The sequence below is a fragment of the Argopecten irradians genome, chromosome 7 (assembly GCF_041381155.1).
Source record: "Argopecten irradians isolate NY chromosome 7, Ai_NY, whole genome shotgun sequence".
Classification (NCBI taxonomy): domain Eukaryota; kingdom Metazoa; phylum Mollusca; class Bivalvia; order Pectinida; family Pectinidae; genus Argopecten; species Argopecten irradians.
The window spans coordinates 43,740,357-43,766,189 of NC_091140.1; the positions used below are offsets into that span (position 1 = coordinate 43,740,357).

Here is a 25,833-nt window from a genome sequence, read left to right on the forward strand (position 1 = left end):
ATAACCTTGGAATGTTTTTTGCTCCCCCAAAAAATCTCTAAATAATGCATTTTCACAAAGATAATGGATCTCCCTAGTGGTACTCTTGACTCTTTTTATTTCAGGGCTAAATTAGTATTACAGCGTTTCTTCAGTTTTTGTTGTTGGAAAAAAATAAACTAAAAGAAAAATTAAACATTTGTTGATTTTCTTTTTTTGAAAAGGACAACGGATAATGTATGCCATATTATTTAGGCTCTTGAGACCTGCATAGAAAGTGGTGTACAAGTAAGGTTCAACTAATTTGTTTTTGTTTTATACATTCTGTATTTGTATATCACAGAGTTATCTATCCTTGCATGTAAGTAGGCATATGTTTACAAGAGAAATATAATTTGAAAATTACTCTTAATTTTACTCACAAATTAAAGTGTTGCACTCGACCTGATGTAAAAGGGTAGGTAACTGTTTTATGCAAAGACAGAAAGTACCTTCTAGGCTGCTGATGGTAGAAGAAAGACAAAGTTTCCTCTGCCTAGAAATGTCTAGGACATTTATGTTGCTGCCTCCATATGAAACATGATGATGTCGAGATCCCAAATTGACGTGGGTAAAGTATTATTTACCTTCGATTTACCACCTTCCTGTGATCATGACGTTGCAAAAATCATGTCAAAATATATGACGTCACAATCATCAGAAAGTTGAACTAATCAACAGTAATCAACCCATGTCGTTTTGGGATCTTGAAGCCCCTGTATTTCGAGGGATATGCTCCCCCTCCATTCCATGCTGGAGATTTTAAAAAACCACAAACTCATTGAAAATGACTCAATTTTCATTAATTTCTTTCCATGGATAAAGCACCTAAACGCATTCTCAATAAATATTCACAGCAGAATAAAAATAATACTTCAATTTTATACAAGACCCAAAGAGCTTATTCAGAAAATTGTCATTCTCATGATCAAAGTTCTATATCAGAAGTTTTCACTCTTCTGCACACATTCAATACATCAGTTAAATAAGTAAAATCAGATGAAATGTAATGTTCATTCACAAATCCTTTAAAGTTCATTCACAACTCCATTAACAGTTTATTTACAAATTCAGTAAAAGTTCATTCACAAATCCAGTAATAGTTCACAAATCCATTAAAAGTTCTCTCACAAATCCACTTATCAGATGACAATGCTCTGCGATTCATTTTTTTGGGGAGAGGCTTTTTTCCGTTTTGAGTTAACTTTCTTCTTTGGTGACCGTTTTTTTGCTGGAGATGTTCCTTTCCTTGGCGATCGTTTTTTCGGAGACAATCCTTTCTTTGGTGATGCTTTTGACTTATCTCGACCTCTTCGTGTTTTTCTTTCCTTTCTCATTTTCTTCATAGTGAAAGTTATACACTAGCAATAAAAACAAAATATAAGTACAGAAATCCAACGTTCATGTTATCAGTAGGCTTTAGCATCCATCTAGAATTTTGTTTGGTTTCATTACTATCTTCATTGCATAGTACAGAGTTATCTGCTCTTGTAAGTAAGTATTGATTATGATGCAAGGGAGATAACTCCAAAAGTCCTTATATGTAAAAACGACGGTCAAGATCTGTTTACGTTGTCCATTTTTGACCTTTGAAATTATGGAAAAAACCCGTACAAATTTAGCACAGTTCTAAAAATAAATTCTGAAAGCAAGGCTGCTGCGTGGGAATGTCAACACAGACATAGCCAGCCGAGAGGACGTTTTAGGATTCCAATCATATAAATTAATTTCTTCATATGCAGAGTGATTTTGGTTGGAATTTTTATTTTTCTAAAGTTAGTTTGCAGAAGGAATGCCCATGACTTTAGCTGTTGATGCTTAAAGATACAGTTAATAACAAGTTATTTTTCGCTTTTTTTGTGGGACATTGCTATGATTGCAAAAAATCTATCCGCAATATAATGACAAATGTTTGAATTATTTCTACACCGAAAACCAGATGACGAAAATTTAAAACCACCAAAATTCAATTTTCACATTTTTAGGTTAAAATAAATTCATACAAATTCTGACTGACATAAAGAAACAGCTACAGAGTATACAGTGATTTAAATAAAATATCTCCAATATTCTCACTACTTGTGCTATAGATAGGGCTTACTTTCTCATCTAAGAAATCCAGCAACTTCTGCATAGAACATTTGATACCAGCATCTTTGATTTCTTTCTTTAACCAATCCACTTCTAAAGGCTGAAACACCAACAGAATCTTTTTATAACAATGGAAGAATGTTTTGACACAACCAATTCATATTTAAATGTTTTGATAACTAGTACAGTGTGTACACTGTAGCCTGTTGAATTTTCATGAGACAGCTCTTACACAATTTCAAATATTTTGCGAATAAATGTGCATATGAGTCTGTGTCTATTCATCTTAGGACAGACTATATGGCCCACCAAAGTATATCTATAAGGCTTCATTTATCTTCTACTACAACAAATGCTTAACCATGTTAAATGATTTGGAGCTTTCCATATTATTTCATAACCTAATTCTACAGTCTATACCATCCAGATGAAATATATTCTAAAATGCTAACTAGCATTGTCACAAGAGTGGCAGACTAATACCTCCTGCTCAGGCTAATTTGGCTTTTTAATTAATAAATCATAAATTAATTATTAATAGGGGACACTGCAGACCACATATAATTTACTCAACTCCCCTTTATGTCTGGGTTCTGTGTACCAAATTTTATCAAAATCTTTTAAGTAGTTTAGTAGGAGTTAGCCGGAAAAAGTTGTGTCTACATCTACAGGCAGACAGATGGACAGACAGACCAATTCCAGTATACCCCCCTCATTAACTTTGTCGCCAGGGGTATAACAAGTTCTTTACTAATAAACTTTATAAACACAAACTATATATTATTTATATATTGAAAGGAAGTGCTCACCTCATACATGAGTATTTTTCTGTAGATATCTGTACACGACGTCACAAACTGGTAGAGTTTGTCTGATAGGTCTGAGTCGTCCTGCTGCGAAGACATCTATAACATGGGATAAGATATGACCTTCATCTAAATTATCCTACATGTATACCAAACATGGAGATCAATCATCATTGTAAACTTTCATTTGAATGCACTCTACTTTTGTGACTTTTCCAATCCACCATACTGTATACCCTTATTTTACGGATGATAAGTAGCAACTGTGTAGAAGTTGCTAAGGTCTTTTTTCAGGATTTTTTCAGTTTTTGTACACATGTAAGAAACAAACATTAGCATTCGATTTTGGACTATTACAGAAAATGGTTTGTGAATTGGCTATTTTTGTGTAAATAATGAACAATAACATTAAATTTTTAGATTTTCAGAGATTTGGAGTCATGCCAGGCCAAGTAAAGAACAAACAGTTATTATTTTAATTTAATATGGAGATTTACAGATATATAGAATAAGAGATTTTCATATTTGGATTTATGAGAGTCCATGTAAAGAAAAAACATAAGTATTTATCTTTAGAGATTTTACAAGACTTTTTTTTAGTTCAAGTCTTGGCTCAATGTTACTTATAGGATTATAAATAGCAATATAATTTATAAAACTAAAAAAATAACCAATATAGCAGTTACCTGACTGGACATAACGTCATCTGTAGGCCTCTGTAGATAACTCTCCTCCATCATATCACTATAGAAACAATCAACACGAGCACGTTTAAAATACTCAGATAAATTTCACACCACTATTTCAATAATTCAGGGGTTAATTATTGATAGTAATATGTAGCTGTGCTGCTACAAAAGGTTCCACGGTCAGAAAATTTAACACTGACTTTTTAGTGAAAAGTGAGAGGATTATATAGAACAACATATACCCCCGATAACCATGCACATGGCCAATTCTAAAGTGATGTAAATATGCTGTACACCACTATATGGCATTTAACTGCTGCTTATCAATTATTTCGGTGACAACTCTTTTTAAAATTAATTTTCACATATTTTTTTTTCACAAAAGCAGTATAATTCACGATTTACAAATATAACATCCTTCATGATAATTTTCCTAAATTCTAATTACTCACCAAATAGACAAAAAATAATTTATATGGTCAGATCTCATAATAATCAGAAAATTTACATTGTACCTCTCTTATGACGATATGACCACCTGATAACCATGCACATGGCCAATTCTAAAGTGATGTAAATATGCTGTACACCACTATATGGCATTTAACTGCTGCTTATCAATTATTTCAGTGACAACTCTTTTTAAAATTAATTTTCACATATTTTTTTTTCACAAAAGCAGTATAATTCACGATTTACAAATATAACATCCTTCATGATAATTTTCCTAAATTCTAATTACTCACCAAATAGACAAAAAATAATTTATATGGTCAGATCTCATAATAATCAGAAAATTTACATTGTACCTCTCTTATGACGATATGACCAGTATATTACAGTATAGTCGACATTATCTTACCTCTGAGACGAGCCCTGACTGGAGTTTTATTCAACAGCTTCCCCCATTTCCTCTCTTACCACGATATGACCAGTATATTACTTTATGCTGGACATTATCTTACTTCTGAGACGAGCCCTGACTGGAGTTTTATTCACCAGCTTCCCCTGTTACCTCTCTTACCACGATATGACCAGTATATTACAGTATGCTCAACACTATCTTACCTCTGAGATGAGCCCTGACTGGAGTTTAATTCACCAGCTTTCTCGCATTACCTCTCTTACCACGATATGACAAGTATATTACTTTATGTTGGACATTATCTTACCTCTAAGACGAGCCCTGACTGGAGTTTAATTCATCAGCTTCCCCTGTTACCTCTCTTACCACGATATGACCAGTATATTACAGTATAGTCGACATTATCTTACCTCTGAGACGAGCCCTGACTGGAGTTTAATTCACCAGCCTCCCCCCCCCCCCCATTACCTCTCTTACCACGATATGACCAGTATATTACAGTATGCTCAACACTATCTTACTTCTGAGATGAGCCCTGACTGGAGTTTTATTCACCAGCTTCCCCTGTTACCTCTCTTACCACGATATGACCAGTATATTACAGTATGCTCAACACTATCTTACCTCTGAGACGAGCCCTGACTGGAGTTTAATTCACCAGCTTTCTTGCATTAACTCTCTTACCACGATATGACCAGTATATTACTTTAAGCTCAACATTATCTTACCTCTGAGACGAGCCCTGACTGGAGTTTAATTCATCAGCCTCTCCCGTTAACTCTTACCACGATATGACCAGTATATTACAGTATAGTCGACATTATCTTACCTCTGAGAGGAGCCGACTGGAGTTTAATTCATCAGATTCCCCGTTACCTCTCTTACCACGATATGACCAGTATATTACTTTAAGCTCAACATTATCTTACCTCTGGGATGAACCCTGACTGGAGTTTAATTCATCAGCTTCCCCCGTTACCTCTTACCACGATATGACCAGTATATTACTTTAAGCTGGACATTATCTTACCTCTGAGATGAGCCCTGACTGGAGTTTAATTCATCAGCTTTCCCGCGTTACCTCTCTTACCATGATATGACCAGTATATTACTTTATGTTGGACATTATCTTACCTCTGGGATGAACCCTGACTGGAGTTAAATTCATCAGGTTACCCGCGTTACCTCGCTTACCATGATATGACCAGTATATATATTACTTTATGTTGGACATTATCTTACCTCTGAGACGAGCCCTGATTGGAGTTTAATTCACCAGCTTTCCCGCGTTACCTCTCTTACCACGATATGACCAGTATATTACTGTATACTCGACATCATCTTACCTCTGAGACGAGCCCTGATTGGAGTTTAATTCACCAGCTTTCCTGCGTTACCTCTCTTACCACGATATGACCAGTATATTACTGTATACTCGACATTATCTTACCTCTGAGACGAGCCCTGACTGGAGTTTAATTCACCAGCTTCCCCCCCATTACCTCTCTTACCACGATATGACCAGTATATTACTTTATGCTGGACATTATCTTACCTCTGAGACGAGCCCTGACTGGAGTTTAATTCACCAGCTTCCCCCCCGTTACCTCTCTTACCACGATATGACCAGTATATTACAGTATGCTCGACATTATCTTACCTCTGGGATGAACCCTGACTGGAGGTTAATTCACCAGCTTTCTTGCATTAACTCTCTTACCACGATATGACCAGTATATTACAGTATGCTCAACACTACCTTACCTCTGAGACGAAACCTGACTGGAGTTTAATTCACCAGCTTCCCCCCCGCTACCTCTCTTACCACGATATGACCAGTATATTACTTTATGCTGGACATTATCTTACCTCTGAGACGAAACCTGACTGGAGTTTAATTCATCAGCTTCCCCCGTTACCTCTTACCATGATATGACCAGTATATTACTTTATGCTGGACATTATCTTACCTCTGAGACGAGCCCTGACTGGAGTTTAATTCATCAGCTTTCCCCCGTTACCTCTCTTACCATGATATGACCAGTATATTACTTTATGTTGGACATTATCTTACCTCTGAGATGAACCCTGACTGGAGTTTAATTCATCAGCTTTCCCGCGTTACCTCTCTTACCATGATATGACCAGTATATTACTTTATGTTGGACATTATCTTACCTCTGGGATGAACCCTGACTGGAGTTTAATTCATCAGCCTCCTGATCCTTTGCACCACTTGATTCTCCCTCTCCTTCATCTTCATCTTCATCATCCTCAAAATTACTATCTGTCTCATCTAAAATTCATCAAAGTATTCATATATACAAGTATAATCATTCATTAAGTTAACAATGGATGGGCAATTGTATATCTAACTCTAAACGACCTGCATTTTGTATTCTACCCAATAAGCGCCCACATTCCTATAAGCACTCCTCCCTATTTTTGAAGCCCCAATTACCTTAAATTAAATGCAGACTAAAATGATGAAAACCGTGTATGTTTCTTTGATTCCTTACACTGTGCAGTGATTTCATAAGGCGCCAAATTTGGTTCTATTAAGCACCCCATTTGTTCATGTTTTGAGGGGCCCTGGGCGCTTCTTGTGTCGATTACGATAAATGGGGGTTTATACTTACATTGATGGGTTTTTTCATAGACATCCTTTAACAATGCAACCATCCTTTTCTTACCAACCGGACGCACGCCAATCTTCTGTATCGCTTTCTGCATGGAGAAAAATACTTTCATGATAAAATGAAATGAACAAATTAAACACAGCGCATGATCTAAAGTCGGTTTATTGCTTCTGTTTTTTGACAAACCAGAAAAGTAAGTATTTCACATTATTCATATGGAAACACTGGATTTCATAATTGAAATTGATGAGGAAAAAGAGTTATTTCCCCTTGGACCATGACCAACAAGTGAAAATCAAGTGACTCAAGTCTAAATTGAGGAGGTCAAGAGATATTGTTGCCGATATAGACTGAAGATCAGGTAAATCAGGTATAACCATTTTTGCTTTTTCAAATTTAACTCTGATGTACTTGCAAATCATAATACGTGTACAAGCTTTGTGGAGGTTAATCGTAAACCAACATTAAATCAATAGATCTGTCATTCCAAGTAGTTGTACAGACGCTCAAGGGTAGACAACTATTATTCTCGCACCCAAACTTACCTTCAGTTGTGGCGTGTTCATGCTGTCGTACTGTGGCATGGGTGTAAATGGAGATGGTGGTACCCATTGGATACCGGCCTTCTGTCGACTGGAGACAGCAGTAGGTGTCTTAAACGACTAACGATGTAAGAATAGACATAAAAGATTAAAAAAATACATCTGTTTTTATTTTAAGTTGTAGGCCATTACAAAGAAGGTAGAAATGAGTTAAGAAAACATATTTTCATTTTTCAATCTTATGCCCTGGCATGAAACCGAGGAGCAGGGAGTCATAGAGTGTCACTCAAATTCCTCCCATCGCACCTCATCCCACTTAATTGCGGTAAAACATGTATGTGATGAACACTCCTACAACAAATTCATAATTATAACGTAGACAATTCCATTCCCTCTCAAGATTCCTATAAAATGTCTGTCTGGGCTCACACTAACTTCCCAGTTTGTTTAGCAAAAGTTGCGAAAGTGATTTTTTTCTCTCTAGCAAATAAGAATTTCATTTAGTAAATGGGCATTCACAGCATTTCATAATGAAAAACATTAAATTACTAAGAAGCATCAAATAATGTATTTTATGCATCAAGTGAAAAGTACACACATACAAAAGATCCTGATCATTCATTAAACCATTCTCTGTCGTGCGTATTGTTACTTTACATCCCTTCAACATTAAAATATATATGGTACTGTAACTGATTAATTTATCAACTGTTTTAGACTTGCTATGAAAGTAATGCTACTGAAAAATACTATGTTTCAAGCTTGTGTCCGTGTGATTGGATATTGGGTGTATGAAGAAAAACTTTAGCATTTTTTGCGAATTAGGATGAATTTATTTTAGCAAATAGCCAGATCGATTTGTTATTAACGAAAATGCGAATGGGTAGCGTGAGCCCAGTCTGTAATATGTGTACATAATGAACTATATTTATAATGAAGTGAATTTGTTTGTCCCCACAGATTTGTTAAAACTGTGTTTTACTTTACTGGTTCTGTTTATCGGTATTACATTGCTGTTAAACACACTTATTCCAGACCTTGATTTACTCACCATTTTAGCTTCACAATCTTTGTAAAACGATACATTTGGGACACTATCATCTCCGACTACAAAGCTGTCGTCACTGTCAATTCTAGGAGATGTGTCTTGTGCTGGCGTTTTCACTATGTGTCTTGGAAGCTTAGGCGTTTCAGGAGCAAGTGACTGGGGAATTTTGGATTTTGTCTAAAACAAATCAAACTTAATCTGTCATTTAATTCAGACAATTATGTAAAAGTGGCCCTTGTAATTAATCAAAAATAATTTTAATCACTCATTAAAGGTAATCTAGTTATTAAATAACTTTGACTGAGAAATTTATTCTGAAATAGTTATAAATTTATCAAATTTAAGAAAATCTTTGTTTTTGATTATAAACTAACCATAGTTTCAATATTATCCTGATCGACAGAAGAGTTGTGTTCTGTAAAAGAATTTGAAGCATTGGGAATATCACAGGTTCCTCCAAATCCAGCTCCACTGTCATCAAAATTGTCCCAAATATCCTCAGGGATTGATGTATCTGAAATACACCAACATGGGGTAAAAAATATTTTTTAGCATGAACGTTATGATCAATGATCACAGGCACTTTGTAATTATGTAGCAATACAAAAAAAAAAAATTAAAGATTTTTCCCAATATTTAACAATTTTTGTGACTTATCCACAAAATTTCTAAAAAGCCTTTGATCTTTTGAATAATTTTCTACCATATTTAATAATTTTATTATCTAACTTGAATGATGGGATTTATCTATCTTAGTAATTAAATTGTCTCCCTTCACATACTGAATTATCTACTTTCACAGTCTGAATAGCTAAACTTAATCGATGGAGTACTAGTTATCTGCCTTCATTGATTGGATTATCTCCCTTTGCAGACTAAATTATCTAAAGACTATATTCTATCCCTTTTTAATAACTTATTAATAATTATCTAACTTAATTGATGGAGTTATCTCCCTCAATTGATTAGATTATCCCCCTTTACAGACTGAATTATCTATATTCACATAACTTGACTGATGGAGTTATGTCTTGGGTCAATGAATTATCTTTTTATAGACTGAATAATCTCCCTTGAAACCCATTATCCTGTTAGCTACATACTATGACTGGCCTCCGGACTGGACTGTTTTGAATCAGCATTTTTTTCCTGAGAATATTTGACGGGTGACAACTCCATCCACACAGACTTGTTTTCGGGGCTGTATTTAGGAGATCTTTCTCCTTGTGAAGGAGACAGTTCTGAACTTCTCCTTTGGTGTATCTTTGGTGAAAGATTCTGTATTTTTAAGGGACTTGTTGCTTGCACACTGTTAAAATTTGTTTTTGTAAACTTCCACTTCTTTTTGACCTTCCCCTGAAATATGGGTGAGCCCTGAGAAGTTTGCTGAACAACTTCCTTCATACATTCTACATCAATAATGTCAGTTGGTTCACAAGGTTGTTCAGATATCGGAAAATCTGAATGAGATATCGGAGAATCTGGAAAAGATACTGGAGAATCTAAACGAGATACCGGAGCATGTGAATGAGATACTGGAGAATCTGAACGATCATTAAAAGAGAACAATTTCCTTGTTCCACTCCTCTCTTGACGCAAAAATGCACTTGTGCTGACCTCCAATTTCCCTGGGGATTCTGTTTTCCTTCGTTTGTTACAGGGTGAGGGACTACAAAACAAATCCACGCCTGAAGTATCAGCTGTAGGAGTGGATGATGTTTTACTCGGAGAAACTACAGTTACCACTGGTGATTTCACTTTGTTTGTGAATGAAATTCTTTTTCTTTTTCTAGATGGTGAAGGTGATGATAGCATGGTACACGCAGCATCATCTTCTTCAATCAGCTCAGGACTGGAGAGAGAGTTATCCCTAGAATGTTGGAAAGACTTTGTTGTTGTAGACTTTACTCCCTCGGATTCAGAATCTGAATTCTTTTCAAAGGAATCAACATCTTTTTTCTTTAAAAAGATACCAGATTTATCTTGTTTAGTGTCATTTCCATCATCATCATGATCTGATATGAGGCATCGATCATCAGTTATATCGTCATCACTTTCGTCACTGCAAATGATGATTGCATCGTCATCTTTCTTTACTTCTGGTATTATTTCTGCGTTTGTTTGCTGTGAACATTGTGATGATTTTGAAATTGTTAGCTTTCTATCTTGTTCTATTTCAGCTACAGTTTGGTCTGAGCCATGTGATTGTTTACCTGTATCATTATAACCTGACAATCCTATACAGATCTCAGAGGCAGAGTCTGAAGAATTATCACTACCCAATTCATTGTTTTCAACCATTTCACACCGAGTCTTGTCACCAACACTTTTAGTCCCTGTATCTTCACAAGACATGTTAAAACTGTCATCTTGGAAGAAATTTTCAATCTCCTGTTGAAATCTACCTTGTGTGCTACCCAAAGTATCTAACTTATCTTTATCTTCACATAAAGGATCATCTTGGACTTTATTCTTCTTTGAAGAAACTTTAGTATCATTTGTAGATGTCACACGATTTTCATCCACATCCAAAGGTTTGTACCTCTTTGGCCGAGGTGACCCCTGATTTTCCTCCAAGTCTGAATGCTTGTAAAGTTTTGGCTGAGACAACTCCATATCACTATGGTCACTTTTTGTGGGGCTCACCTCAGATGATGGACCAACCTGTTTTCCCTCCTCCTTCTCCTCTCCCCAAACATCTTTTAAAAGTTTATCAACATCTGATTGGTGGCTATTTATAGCATCATCGTTCTGGCCATCAGATGATTGGTCCATTTCCTCTGAAACATGTGCCAGAACTTCTTCACATATACTGGTCAGTTCATCCAGGTCCAGTCTGAATAAGAAGAAAGCAGATCTAGAGGTGCAAGACTAGTGGTAATATGTCAAAGAATCTTTGGCCACAGAATTTAAACAAACAAAATCATGTGCAAAATTGTAATGGTGATCCAAAGTGTTGCCAATTGGAGATGACATTTTATCAAATTATGTATATTAAACATATTTTTTGACAGAGGTATAGATAGTTGTAATCGTCCTAAGTAAACCTAAAGAGGTCAGACCACAATGAAACTGTGAGGCATCCAAAAAATTGACTTCAGTGAATCTGAATGATTTCTGAAGATGTTGACCAGCATTATCTAAATTCAAATCACTAGACAATATATTTGAGCTCCCAAAATTTGAGTTTACAAAAGTTCAACTGTATAATTTATTATTATTATTAATAGTACCTTTTTGACAGAGACAACACCTGACTAACGTTGCTGTGATATAATGAGATGTCACCAGCATAGACAAACTTGAGCACAGACAACGTCACTTCATAGGATATGTCCAACAGGCTGATCTCGGAACCCTTCTTCATCTGAAAGAAAAAGTTTACAAATGTAATTCTTATTTCTTTATAATTTCTAATCAATCAAACATTTAGTCTAACAAACATTACTGTAGTCAGCATGACTATAGATTTAGGCATCTTTGAGAATCATGGCTATATCTGAAACATATATACAGGTATAAACTGGGTATGTACATTGTATACAGTGAAACTTGTCAAATTTGACACCATAGGGATGCAACCCTTTTGGTCAGATAAGACAGAATGTCAGAAAAGTCAAATATAGTTGTTGACTATATATTGTTGGTCACGTGAATACAATAGTGTCGAATTTGACAGGATGATGGAAAAGTGAAGTATAATTCTTTCCTATTGTTGTATATGGGAATACGGTACAGTGCCAGATTCGACAGGATGTCAGTAAACTCAGGTGTCAGATTATACAGGTTTCATGGTATATGTATAAACGGCTATATCAATGACAATGTTTTTGATTCCCCATTAAGTATTCTCTTATACAATTAGCTTATTCTTAAAAACCTTTGGAAGATCTTATGGCCAGAAATGCATTGATAAACATAATTACTCAATAGTGTAGGTGAATTTTGCTATAAAATTTCAGGCTGTGTGATTAAGACACACATCAGTACCTGGAGTAGCGTAGGACACCTGCAGGACAGAATTACACTATGGGCGTATAACTCCTCCCTATCAGCGACAAGTATAGTGATATCACTTCCTTTGGAGTTATTCACCAGGCCCAGCATGTCCGTCTGCACACGTCTCATCACCTCAATTTTGGTAGTGCTCTGGTGACAAAGTATACACAAATTCAATATTTAAATCTTCAAATAGCACTTTATTGTCTTAACACTTTTATCACTGCTCTATGATGCAATTTGCAGTTTGAACTTTAAAAATTCAAATTCAAAATTCAAAATTTGATTTTTATGTTATCATGTCATATGTCTGAAAATTATATAAATTTACCTTTCGAATGTCTGTATATATTTTCGTACTGATAACAAATTCTGATGAATTTGATTTTTTTTTTTTTCTTCAAACATTAAAGTGAATAGTCGGGCAAAGAAAACCAGTCTAAATGCGTTCATTGGCCTTCCAAAAGTTCTCGCATGTTAATACGACGGTCAAGTTCTGCTTACGTTTCTCAGTTCTGACCATTGAAATAAAGAAAAGTTGAAAGCATTGAAAGCGAGGCTGCGTGGAAATGTAACCACGGACATAGTCAGCCGGGAGGACATTTTAGGATTCCTATACTTTAAATTAATTTCTTCGTACGCAGACAGATTTTGACGAGAGATTTTATTTTTCTATTTCATAAGAAATTATACTGGATACATTCACATCATTTTTACCGACTTTAGCCATCCTTGCCCGACTGTTCACTTTAAGTTATGAGTCAGACCCAAATACAATGTATATGTATAAATGTAACATAGTTAGATGGATATAAATCTTATGAATGTTTATCTTTTGAATGTAAGGTAACCATTTGCTGGAGAATTTTGCATGAAAACTTACTGAAACAAAGACCAAATCTAACAGTCATTTCTAGCATGTGTTTAAAGAAATAAATTATGTTTAAAATTAGAAATTACAGTTTTGCTGTTGTTAAGGAACTGACCTCGATATTAATGGTTTTCTCAGGACAGAAGCCACTACAGTGAATGGTAGTGTCGAACATCTCTTGTTCCGCTAACTCTGCCAGCTCAGCTAATACCACAGCTGTTTGGGTAGTGGCCATCAACACATCTCTTTGTATTGTAACATCACCATCAATCTGTTCAAAATACACATTAAAATTAACCAAATAACTAAAAAGATAACTAAATAACTGCATCAAATATCATTGAAATTACTGCATTTTGTGATAAATTAATGATTCCAAAATATTGTTAAATTTTCCCCTTTGATCAATTTATACTTTATAGCTTATTATTTTTGTGAGAATGAAATTTTCACGATCTTGCAGGACATTGCAATGGTCGTGAAAATTTGGTCGATGAAATATCAATAAATGTTTCAATGACATTATATAAAGTGTCCTTGTAGCTAGCTAGATCTTTAAATCTTAATTCGCTATCTATCTATATGATATGTTGTAGAACATGTTTCCATTTTTAACACAATGGTTAATTTAAATCACAATCAGAAAAAGCTTTCTTAGACAAGGTTTGAAATTAAGAAATTATTCAAAATAAAAAATTATGAAAATAAGAGGCCAATGGGCATTAACGTTCATCTGACTATTGGTACAATACAACAAAGTCGTTTAAAATTTTAGCCATTTTGACCCCTATGATCTTGAATGAAGATCAAGGTCCTTTTTTTTTTAACAAATATGGTAGCATTTCATCCCAGCATGTCACAGGCCCAATATCAGGTGTCTAGGCCTCTTATTTATTCACAAAAAGTTATTTCAAGATTTTAGCCTATTTGACTCCAGTGACCTTTGATGAAGGTTAAGGTCATATTTTGAACAAACTTGTAAGCCCTTCATCGCAGCATGCTGCATGCCCAATATGAGTATCCTGGGCCTTTCGGTTCTTGAGAAGTCGTTTAAAGATTTTAGCCATTTTGGCCCCTGTGACCTTGAACGATGGTCAAGGTCATTCATTTGAACAAACTTGGTAGCCCTTCATCCCAGCAACCCACAGGCCAAATATGAGTACCCTGGGCCTTCCAATTATTGAGAAGAAGTTGTTTGAATGAAAAGTTTATGCACGGCACATGGCGCATGGCGCACGACTACGGACGAAGCATGATGACTATATCCTGACCCTTCGTGTCAGATGACCTAATAACCAGCTATATGGCATTTTCAAGTTGATGTTAATGCAAATCTAATGACTACTATAATTTACCTCGTCACTGTTACTGGGCAACACTGACTTTCTCCGTCCTGGGATTTCTGACATTCTCCTGATCTTTGTTCCCACAACAGTTTTAGACTTTTCTATTGGGGGTATCAGCGCAGAAACGTAGAAGTCTTCCATCTGTTTGTTACCCAGCGACGAAGTAGTCCAAAGATTGGCCGTCCCCTGAAAATATCATAAATATACAGTGGACCCGCGATAATCTGGACACCGACAGTCCGGACCGAACGATGAGGAAACAGGTTTGGTAATTGACTAAAATAAAAGGATTCTGGCAGTCCAAAAAAATTCACAAATTGAAAAAATTCGGATTGGGACAGAAGTGTTCTAGATAAACAGACACTATATAGAATTTGAGTTTTCTTCAAGAAATGATATACAAGAGGCCCAGAGGGCCTGTAACACTCATGATCACCTGGTTAGTAATGCCAAGTACTGTTGTGAATACTGGTTCATTGTTTGCTTTCTGAAGGAATTTGAATATTTACCTCTCATTCCCCTATTAGGCTACGCCCATCCTGCCCCTGAGGGTCAGAGCCAAAATTTATACAAGTTCTGTTCCCCTTCCTCCAAGGATGTTTGTGGCCAAATTTGGTTACAATCCATGCAGAACTCTAGGACAAGTAGCGATTTATAGGATTGAACTTTATTTCCCCTATTGGGCCCCGCCCCTCCTGCCCCTGGGAGGTCAGAGCCAAAATTTGTCAGCGCCAAAATTTATATAAATTCTGTTCTCCTTCTCCCAAGGATGTTTGTGGCCAAATTTGGTTACAATACATGCAGAACTCTAGGACAAGTAGTGATTTATAGGATTTACCTCTATTTCCCCTGTTGGGCCCCGCCCTTCCTGCCCCCGTGGGGTCAGTGCCAAAATTTATACAAGTTCTGTTCCCCTTTCCCCAAGGATATTTGTGGCCAAATTTGGTTACAATTCATGCAGAACTCTATCACTAGTATCGATTTAAAGGAAATGTTGACGGATGGACGGACGGACGGATGGACGACAGTTGCCACGCCATGACATAAGCTCACCGGCCCTTTGAGCAGGTGAGCTAAAAATGTGTCAGAAAAGCTTTTGTTTTACCTAGACTTTTAGTTTCAGATGAGTTTTCGTTATATAAATAATCACAGAAGTTTATAAAAGTTTTCACCTATTCATGTTAGATTAGTATTAATAGCTACACTTATTAGTATGTAAAGAATGCAGGAACTTTTGAATCTTAAAAACTGTAAAATATTGTTATTATGAAAGCCAGAATTTATGACACTGACAACTCACCGTTTGATTTTGTAGGTCACTGTCTCCCATTGTTGGAGTATTTTCAAATTCCTCTTCTTCATCCTATCAATGTGAAAAGCTTTAAATCATTCATGGAATGAAAAGATTGATTATTGGTTAAATGATAGGCTGACCTTTCTATTATCAATTTCTCCTGTCTTCCTTCAAAACAATTTATGAGCAAAGCATGTAAAATCCTAGATACCTGTATGCATGCATTTTTGTAAATGCATAACATGAAAGCATGAGGAACCAACCCATGTTTGATAAAATTCTTTAAGCTCATAAAATGGTGACAAGCTTCAACCTAATTAGATAGCCATTGCTGTTTTCCAATAGGGTCACAAAACAGAACATATGTACTCATTTATAGCAGCAGGATAAATGAATGAATGTCTTATAAAACACATGTGTTGGTTAGCCATTTTTCCCAAAGCATTCAGACCAATGGTATCAAACATAATGAATTTAGAAATTGTTTCAGAGAAATTGAAGTAAAAATTCAATTGTCAAAATCCCAAATGACCCCAAACAAACATGTTATTTTCAATTAATCACAAGAGGCCCATGGGCCTTAACGGTCACCTGAGTTAGAATATATAATGAAACAAATTAAAGACATATAAACACTATATGCTGGGCCTTGAAGTTGGTCAGTGATTTACAAATTTCACTTTTTAGACTATGAAGAGTATTTGCTTCCATCAAACCTGTGAACTTAGAGGTATTTTTTGAAATTTTAATAATTTTGACCCTTTTTGGTCCTGCCCCTCTGGTCCCCCAAGGGGTCCTCGAGGACGGATATGAATGTTAAAATGCTATATCTTAGGCTAATAATTCTTATCAAGTTTGACTAATTTCCTACGAAAATTGGACAATAATGTTCACAAATATGTTTTTTCCTATATAAACTAAAGTAAACTTGACCCCTCCCCAGAGGGTAACGTGAGACCCCAAGGTCATATAATTCACAATTTTTATAAAACACCTTAAGACCTTTCCATCTATAATTATTTGATTCCACTATATCCAGAATTTTAGAAGATTTTTGAAGTTTTAGCCTATTTGACCCTTTTTTTGCCCCGCCCTCTGCCCCCAGGGGATCGGCCAGGACCAATGTGGATATGATATTAAAATGCTATCTCAGGCTAATAATTCTAACCAAGTTTGACTCATTTCCTATGAAAATTGAGCAAAAAATGCTCATTAATGTGTTTTTCCTATATAAACTATAGTAAACTTGACCCCCTCCCCAAGGGGAAACGCGAGACCCTAGGGTCATATAATTCACAAATTTTATAAAACACCTTAAGACCTTTCTATTTATGAAAAGTATTTGATTCTACCATTTCCAGAATTTCAGAAGAAGATTTTTGAAGTTTTAGCCTATTTGACCCTTTTTTAGCCCCACCCCTCTGCCCCCAGGGGGTCGGCCAGGACCAATGTGGATATGATATTAAAATGCTATCTCAGGCTAATAATTCTAACCAAGTTTGACTCGTTTCCAATGAAAATTGAGCAAAACATGCTCATAAATGTGTTTTCCCTATATAAACTATAGTAAACTTGACCCCCTCCCCAGGGGGAAACGCGAGACCCCAGGGTCATATAATTCACAATTTTTGTAAAGGACCTTAAGACCTTTCTATTTATGAAAAGTATTTGATTCTACCATTTCCAGAATTTCAGAAGAAGATTTTTGAAGTTTTAGCCTATTTGACCCCTTTTGACCCCGCCCCTAAAGTCCCTGGGGGTCAGTCATAGAAAATTTGTTAATAGGATTAAATGGCCATCTCATACTGATAATTCTGACAACATTTGACTCATTTCCTATTACAAATGACCAAATAATCCGCAAAAATGTGTTTTCCCAATATAAACTATAGTAAACTTAACCCCCTCCCCAGGGGGAAACTAGAGACCCCAGGGTCATATAATTCACAATTTTTGTAAAGGACCTTAAGACCTTTCTATCTATGAAGAGTATTTGATTCTACCACATCTGTGAGTAGAGAAGAAGATTTTTGAAATTTTACTCAATTTTACCCCTTTTGGCCCCTCCCACAGCCCCCTGGGGGGTGGGGACCATATAAATCACAATTTTGATTGGCCTTATGCCTAAGAAGGTTTGTGCAAAATTTCATTGAAATTGCTTCAGCAGTTTTGGAGAAGAAGACGAAAATGTAAATTGTTTACGGACATACGACGGACGACGACGGACAAAAGGCGATTAGAATAGGTCACTTGAGACTTCGTCTCAGGTGACCTAATAAAAGGTTTCAGTCTCATTGAAGTCTCGTTTAGACCTTGATCAAAGAAGTCTTGAGATTTTTAAGAAGATTAATATAGGAAAATTTGGACTTCTCACATGTTAGAACGAATATACGTACCCGGCCTACTATACCTTTCGGCCAGGTACGAATTGGTCCCTATGTGACGTAGTGGAGCACTGCCTCCGAAAATCACTCGGGTGTAGTTTTCTATACTTTTTTGTAGGTTTCCAATTATTTTATGCGTATACATGCATTTACATATTATTTTTGTCCAAAACAAACATAACTACAATTCTTGCCGTATAAACTCCCTTCAGAAAGACCTTCATATGTATTATGTACAAAAATAATGCCTCAATGAGAATGGGATATTTTATGTGATTCAGTTTTAATGTCTAGTAGGTAAGCGATATCAAACAAGTATGATAAAAATGCAAACAAACGTTTTATAGTGGTTTGCATAATCATTATTTTGCTCCATTAGCAGTAATAGGCACCAATTGTAGCTCTAAAGATGACACCATTTTCTGTCTAAAAGTCTTTCGAGCTACAATATTGCAGCTACTCACAGGTGTACAACCAAAGAAGCTGATTTATCAAACTGACTTACCTGAGGGATCAACAGATTGCTCACTCTAAGTTCCTGTCGTCTGGTTTTCTCCTCCTCAGACAAGGCCAGTAACAGGGGTATACCTTCTGGCTCCCTACATAAAATGGATGTCCCTAGTTGAAGTGTTTGTCTGGCTTTATCAACATCACTCTTACAGTTATGCAAACAAATGTAGGACAGATAAAAAAGTAGAACAAATTTAGAGTTTTTCAGTCCTTTTACCCTTGTTTTCCGAGTACTCAATTTTCTTCAACCCTCCTCGCTTATAAAACTTTCTATATACCAACCCTTTTTTGCGCTTCTTCCTCCTTTTGTTGCCGTTCTCTTGTAGGTTCCATGTCACCGCCTGTATAGTGCCAAGTGTCTGACCTATCAGATCAGATTCTTTCTCCTTTTCATCTTGTTTGAGAGAAGAGGATATCGCCATAGCGAGCTGTGTATCTTCATCAAACTGGCTGAAATTAGTTTTACATTGAATAACATATGGTAGAACATAAGTTCACCAATAATATGAATAACGGAAGATGAAAATGACCAATAAGAAATCAAAATTCCCTATATGATCAGCCTAAACTAACCAATACAGTACATTTGTATACTGTCAACTGAAATTTTTTGGCATCTGGAAATTTTGGCGTTTTTGTACCGAAATGGGGTGGTTAAATTTTTGTGTGTTTAAATTTCGAGTTTTCATGTGCCTAATGTACCTATTTCCTTGTATCCATGTTTGAACCCATGCTATTGATTACAAAAACTATGTTCTCTGTCTGTTTGACTGAACATTACACAATGTGAATGAGGAACTTACCTGGGCAGTATTTTACAATAGAAATCAATAATGTATAGATGAATTGATTGATATCATGTGAAATAAATGCAAACATAAAATTTGATACTTTATTAAAGTACAGAAAAGAATAAACACTTACATTCACTTTTCATTATGTATTTGTATGTAAATGGAAATCAGAAAGTCAGTGAGTGAGATTTCAGCTGTTGATACCGACATAATCAAATTTTGGTACTTTTATGCAAAAAGCCAAAATATGAGCACATCCAAAATATCCCAACGTATGGTGCAATTCAATTTTGCATAGTTCATGGATAATTAGAAACTGCAAAAGTCAATTGCCACTGAAAATATTTTGACATGAGTATTTTGTCCATAATATAACAATCTGTATTTATTTGTGTTACCTTTTAGGTTCTTTTGCCTTCCTACTCTTTGTGCCAGCTGTACTTGTTCCAGCAGTGGTTTTCACTTTCCTTAAGAGAAAGTACCAATAAGACTTGATGTAAGTTGATGATGTTCAAAATTGGTTAAAAAATATACCTGGTAATCATAAAAAAGTTTTTAACTGCAATTACCAGGAACAATAAAACATTTGTTTTAAAATAAAATTGTTAGGTTGCTAAGACAATAAATTGCTTCAGAGCATATTTTGTCCTACCCTATATCTGTAGGTATTATTCCCGCCGCGATTGTCACCCGGTGTTCCTCTTCTTGGTCCTTAACAAGCTTCAGAACTTGCTCAGTTGTCACACTATTAGCTGTGGAACACTTCTTCAGATGAACTTTTCTGGCCTAAAATGAGTAATACCAATATTGTTTATTCGCTTGCTCTCTTCATATCTGGCTACTGAGAATTTCAAAATAGTGAGGAAAAGTTGCACAGCAATAATAAAGTACATTTAAAATACAAAATGTTTATGCGTACATTGTACTTTTGTGGTTTTAAGTTTTTCAAATTACAGCAAATGTATTTGAAGTGTAAAAATATCTTTGCAAATGAAAAGATATAAAAGATATACTATTTTAATGAAGTAAATGTTTGCTAAATTTCTCTTATTTTTATGCATTGAAATTATTATCGAAACAAAAATTAAATACATTTTCAGTTTTGGAAGGTTTCCCACAAATTGGACACGAAAGAACAGCATTCTTTGCTCTCTCTAATTCAAGTTTTTTCCTTTCTTCTTCTTGTTTTTCTTTCTCCTCCTGAATTAAAAAGGGAAAATTGTAACATTGAATAATTCTTCAATTTTTGTGCTAAAAAGCAGAAATAAAGAAGCCTCTCAAACTTTCTGCAAGAGCATCTTTCAAAGTCAGGTAGTTTTAAATACCTGGGATATTAGGTAACCCCTGGAGTATTGAGGATATATCTGACTTGACCTCTATGTAATTACACAACAATATGCTGATCTTACTTTTGAAATAGCTCAGTATCCACTTTAAAATCTGTTGAGATAAGTATTGACAACCCAACCTACCTTGTCCATACATCTGTTGAGATGCTGTGTTTTTAATCCAGAGTTTAGATGTGACAAGTCCTTCTTGCAGAACAGACAAAAGTAACTGTTATCTTCCTCTAAATTGTCCCCATTCTCCTGAAATACTCTATTCTCTGCCATCTCTTTTCTTCCATCAGCAATCCCTTAAAAGACAAAAGTTCTATGTCACAATTGTTTTATCGCGACTATGCTAAATTGCAAATAGTGTTGCCAGACGGGGCCAGTTCATAATAACATAGTTATGTTTCCTGATTTTAATTTCATAACAGATTAATAATCAAAATAAATCTTTTACAGAATTTAATAAATACAACTAAACAAAGACTCTAGGGTCAAGTCACTTGATCTATTTCAGTTGTAAATTGTCATCCCTTTTTAATTTATTTTTTAAAATATTTCTTTTAACTGAAAATCCATATAACTTTAAATTGTTGAATTCTGTCATTTAGCTTTTCAAAAAGAATGGATTAAATCAAATTTGGTAAGAAAAGAAATTTATATGATCATATTATTGCAAAGAGTGTACACTGGTGTTTAATATTTTAGAATTATTTTAGCAAGAACAATAAGTTTGGAACTAAGCTGAATATCATTTTATTATTTAACAAACCTGTTACTGGCCTGGTTTTCCTGTCAAATCTGGATTTCAGACATTTCTGTATATGACCTTTTAATTCTCCCTGTGTAAAGAACTGCCCACAGGAAAGACATCGGCATCTGTCACTGGGGTCATCTAAACTAGCATCTTTACTCTCCTCTCTGACATCATCAATATTATCATCTACTTTTTCTTTAGCGTCACCACATTCCTTCTCTTCTGTGACAGGCTTTTTTTCTGAAGGCACTTTGTCTTTGGACAAATCCTTATAATTACTTTCTTTGCTTTGTGTTTTCTGTTGTTTGAGTTGCCTCCCCTGTCTCACTTTACTGGGTTGGTAAAAAGCTGAAGTAGCATGCCTTGGATGTTGAAATTCAGATGTTTCATTCAGATCTACTTCAGGTATTGAGACTAAATTTTCATTGTTGGGTCTTTCCTTCTTTCTGAGAGACAGCTTTGAATTTGATTTCTTCTTCACTTCTTTAGACATAATGCTGATGTTAGTGTGTATGTTCCCTCGTTCGATTGAAATACTTCATTAAATTTCCAACAAGCACGCAAAGCCTTCTTCAAAAGTTAAACCATTGTCCGCTTAACTATCTAATAATACCACATGAAGAGTGTTGTATAGCATATTACAGTTTAAGATTGCACTTCAACATCATGGTATTATATGTATATTGTCACATATTTCTTCAGTTACACAACACATCATCACAAAAGATAATTTATATCAAAGTGCATTATGCAGAGCACAATCTGCTGTATGACATCACATGATTTCACATTGTATTAGGTCAAACATTGTTAATAGCTTTATGAAGGTCACATTTACCTAAGATCACACACTCCACCTACATTTACTTATGATGGTGTGCCTCCTTTCCTGGTGTTTTCCTCATAAGCATTTTCTACAACATACTTCAAATGATCAAGTTTTCCTTCTTCTTGAAAAGAAGCAAATTTTTCAGCAGCTGATTTTTCATTTGATAATTCTCTCTTCCTTTTTCTTTCCTCAAAAAAACGGTTAGAAGAACTGCAAATAAACACACACAAAAATTAATGAAGACAATGCGAACACAGATTTGTTAAGCAGTTCTAGAATTAATAATAATATGGTAGTTGGATAAAATACATGAAGATGCCACATCTGATCATCTATTTATTTGTCGTTGTTGTTTCGATGGTATGAATGATGAATTTCATGACATCTAATTCTTGCTTTAAGAACAGCAGATTTAGAAGAAATGTCATAATTTCTCATTAAAAAATATGACACCTTATATATAATTAATTAGGAACCCTCACACCCGTAAGCTGCATCAACGAATGCGTCGGCGGATATCAAAGGAAAATCAGCCGTCACCCAAAGGGTATGTCAGTGCACAACACAAAAGTGATTACGACATATTCGTCCAATACCCTGATTGACTTATCCTCTTCATCTACGTCCTTGGTTTTGACTGGTTGAACCTTTTTGTTCATTTATGAATTAATTATATATGGATCTGGTCATTTTCTTTTTGTTTTCAGAAGTGCCTTGACAAAGACTTTGACCTAACTATTTTGGAGGGGCCCTTTGGCCCTACGTTTTCAAAATGACCCCTTTGATTGAGGAAATTTCTATATATTTGGTTGTTAATGGCCCCTTGATAATTGTCAAAATATTGAAAATGATCCATGCTTTTTCTCAACCAAAATGATCCCTGACTAACAGAATAATACTGCACAATCGAAACCGGCCCTGTACAGTAGCGTTAACAGTTAGCAAGTACATAACTATCTTTCATAACATAAAACAGAGAAATCACCCGGATTGGATGAACTTCACCCTCACTACTTGAAAAACAGCAAATTCTATAAGCATACAGCTAACAATCCTGTTCAATCAGTCACTGACCACCGGAGATCTATCACTAGATCGGGAAAATGCAAGAGTCTGCGCCATATACAAAAATGGTGACAGATGTGAAGCTGGAAATTACCGCCCGGTCAGTCTAACCTCAGTTGTATGTAAAACTGGAAACCATTAAAAGGGAGCACATACCGCAACACATGAGGACCAACAAGTATTTTTCTACAAAACAGTACGGCTTCATATCAGGAAGGTCTACTTCTCTACAATTACTTGAAGTTTTAGATAAATGGACACATGCACTGGACAATGGTCACGCTATTGATTGCATATACATGGATTACAAGAAGGCCTTTGACACGGTCCCTCACCAACGTCTCCTCAATAAACTAGGCACATATAACTTCTCAAGTCAACTTATCACTTGGATTTCAAACTTTCTTATAGGAAGGCATCAAAAAGTCACAGTTAATGAGGAAGATTCAGAGTGGACAAAAGTCACTTCTGGAATACCACAAGGTTCAGTGCTCGGACCACTTCTCTTTGTCATCTTCATTAATGAGCTCCCTAATCTAGTAAACTCCAAGATATATCTTTTTGCAGACGACACAAAAATTTTCAAAGTAATTTCCAACGAAGAACATAGGAATTCCCTGCAAAACGTTTTGGATACCATGAGTTACAGAGTAAATGGAGTGAAGATTGGTTATTAAAAATGCACCCAGACAAATGTTAACACATGCATATTGGAAAGTCTACAAATACAAACCACCATTACAACTTAATGAATAAACAACTGCTGACTACAACAAGTGAGAAAGATATTGGAGTAACTATATCATCAGATTTAAGCTTTGAAAACCATATCAGCAACAAAGTAAAAGAAGCCAATTCAATGTTTGGTATGTTATGTAGAACATTGCATTTTATGGACACAAAGTTATTTATACCATTATACATATCACTTGTCAGGTCCCAGCTAGATTACGCAAGTTCAATCTGGTATCCATACAAGAACAAGGAAATCTACCTGATAGAAATTGTTCAACGACAGGCCACCAGATGCCTGCCCACACTACTGAAATTGCCATACGAGGAAAGGCTGAAAACACTGAAATTGCCCAGTCTATCATACCGGCGTATGCGTGGGGACATGATTGAGGTGTTCAAAATGATTTCTGGATTATATGATAAAGACTACTGTAACTGTATAAGCTAGTTTATGGTCAGATGTGGCCCCCAAACATAGTGCTAGAGGAAATTAAAAAAACTCTACCCCCTACATTCAACATCAACATTGAGGAACTATTTTACTGTGCGAACTGTCAGAATTTGGAACTCTCTTCAAGAATCTGTTATTTCATCACCTAATATAAACTGTTTTAAAAATAATTTAGACAAATTCTGGGAAAACAAAGACCTACTCTATAATTATAGAGCAGATTTATCATTATAAACTGTGTTAACAATATAAATATGAACACCTTGAAATTATCAACATGGAAATCGAACATTTCTTAAAAACTTAACTAACGAAACTTTATAGATTATTACCTGCAATGCTTCATGTACATTATATATCATGTATGTATTTATTGTATGATTATGAGTCCAGTGTAGAGGACCTCAATCCTGTACTGGAAAATAAACTTAATTTAACTTATCTTATATAATTAACTAAGGTAGATTCACGTGGGACAGGGTCAGACTAACCGAAGCAATTTACCTAAATATAAAAGCTCCAACGCCGATCGAAGCAATAAATGATAATAGTACAAATTTTCTAATGCTTTTCCCCAATGGGGACTTCATTACTATCCCTTTTTGAACTTCTTGCGTCTTCATCTTCAATTATTTTGATTTTCAATAACCTTTCGTCTCACGACTTCATTTCCGTTCGGATTTCGTTCTTTCGGAACACTTCGAAACTTTTGCTCCATCTGATTGGTTGAAGCATTCAAAAACTAATATAAAAAGACCGGGTACTTCCT

General features: G+C 35.4%; 1 protein-coding gene across 2 annotated transcripts; it reads right to left on the bottom strand.

The window, feature by feature from the left end:
- Nucleotides 1-804: 804 nt before the first annotated feature.
- Nucleotides 805-25,793, bottom strand: LOC138328543 (structure-specific endonuclease subunit SLX4-like). Of its 2 annotated transcripts, XM_069275397.1 has the most exons (23): nucleotides 25,569-25,789; nucleotides 22,000-23,023; nucleotides 21,369-21,532; nucleotides 20,989-21,096; nucleotides 20,549-20,682; nucleotides 20,295-20,363; nucleotides 19,385-19,552; nucleotides 19,098-19,191; nucleotides 16,215-16,277; nucleotides 14,924-15,100; nucleotides 13,684-13,839; nucleotides 12,689-12,847; nucleotides 11,932-12,065; nucleotides 9,802-11,534; nucleotides 9,073-9,212; nucleotides 8,702-8,875; nucleotides 7,654-7,770; nucleotides 7,109-7,196; nucleotides 6,648-6,765; nucleotides 3,602-3,659; nucleotides 2,919-3,014; nucleotides 2,120-2,209; nucleotides 805-1,379 (listed from the first exon to the last, which is right to left on the bottom strand). In XM_069275397.1, the coding sequence occupies exons 2-23, from the start codon at nucleotides 22,475-22,477 to the stop codon at nucleotides 1,161-1,163; spliced, it is 4,737 nt and encodes a 1,578-aa protein (XP_069131498.1). In that variant the 5' UTR covers nucleotides 22,478-23,023; nucleotides 25,569-25,789; the 3' UTR covers nucleotides 805-1,160. The 2 variants fall into 2 exon arrangements, with proteins under 2 accessions (XP_069131498.1, XP_069131496.1); XM_069275395.1 differs by lacking the exons at nucleotides 805-1,379; nucleotides 2,120-2,209; nucleotides 2,919-3,014 and adding an exon at nucleotides 5,198-5,235 and having other exon boundaries at nucleotides 3,551-3,659; nucleotides 6,686-6,765; nucleotides 25,569-25,793.
- Between the last annotated feature and the right edge of the window lie 40 nt (nucleotides 25,794-25,833).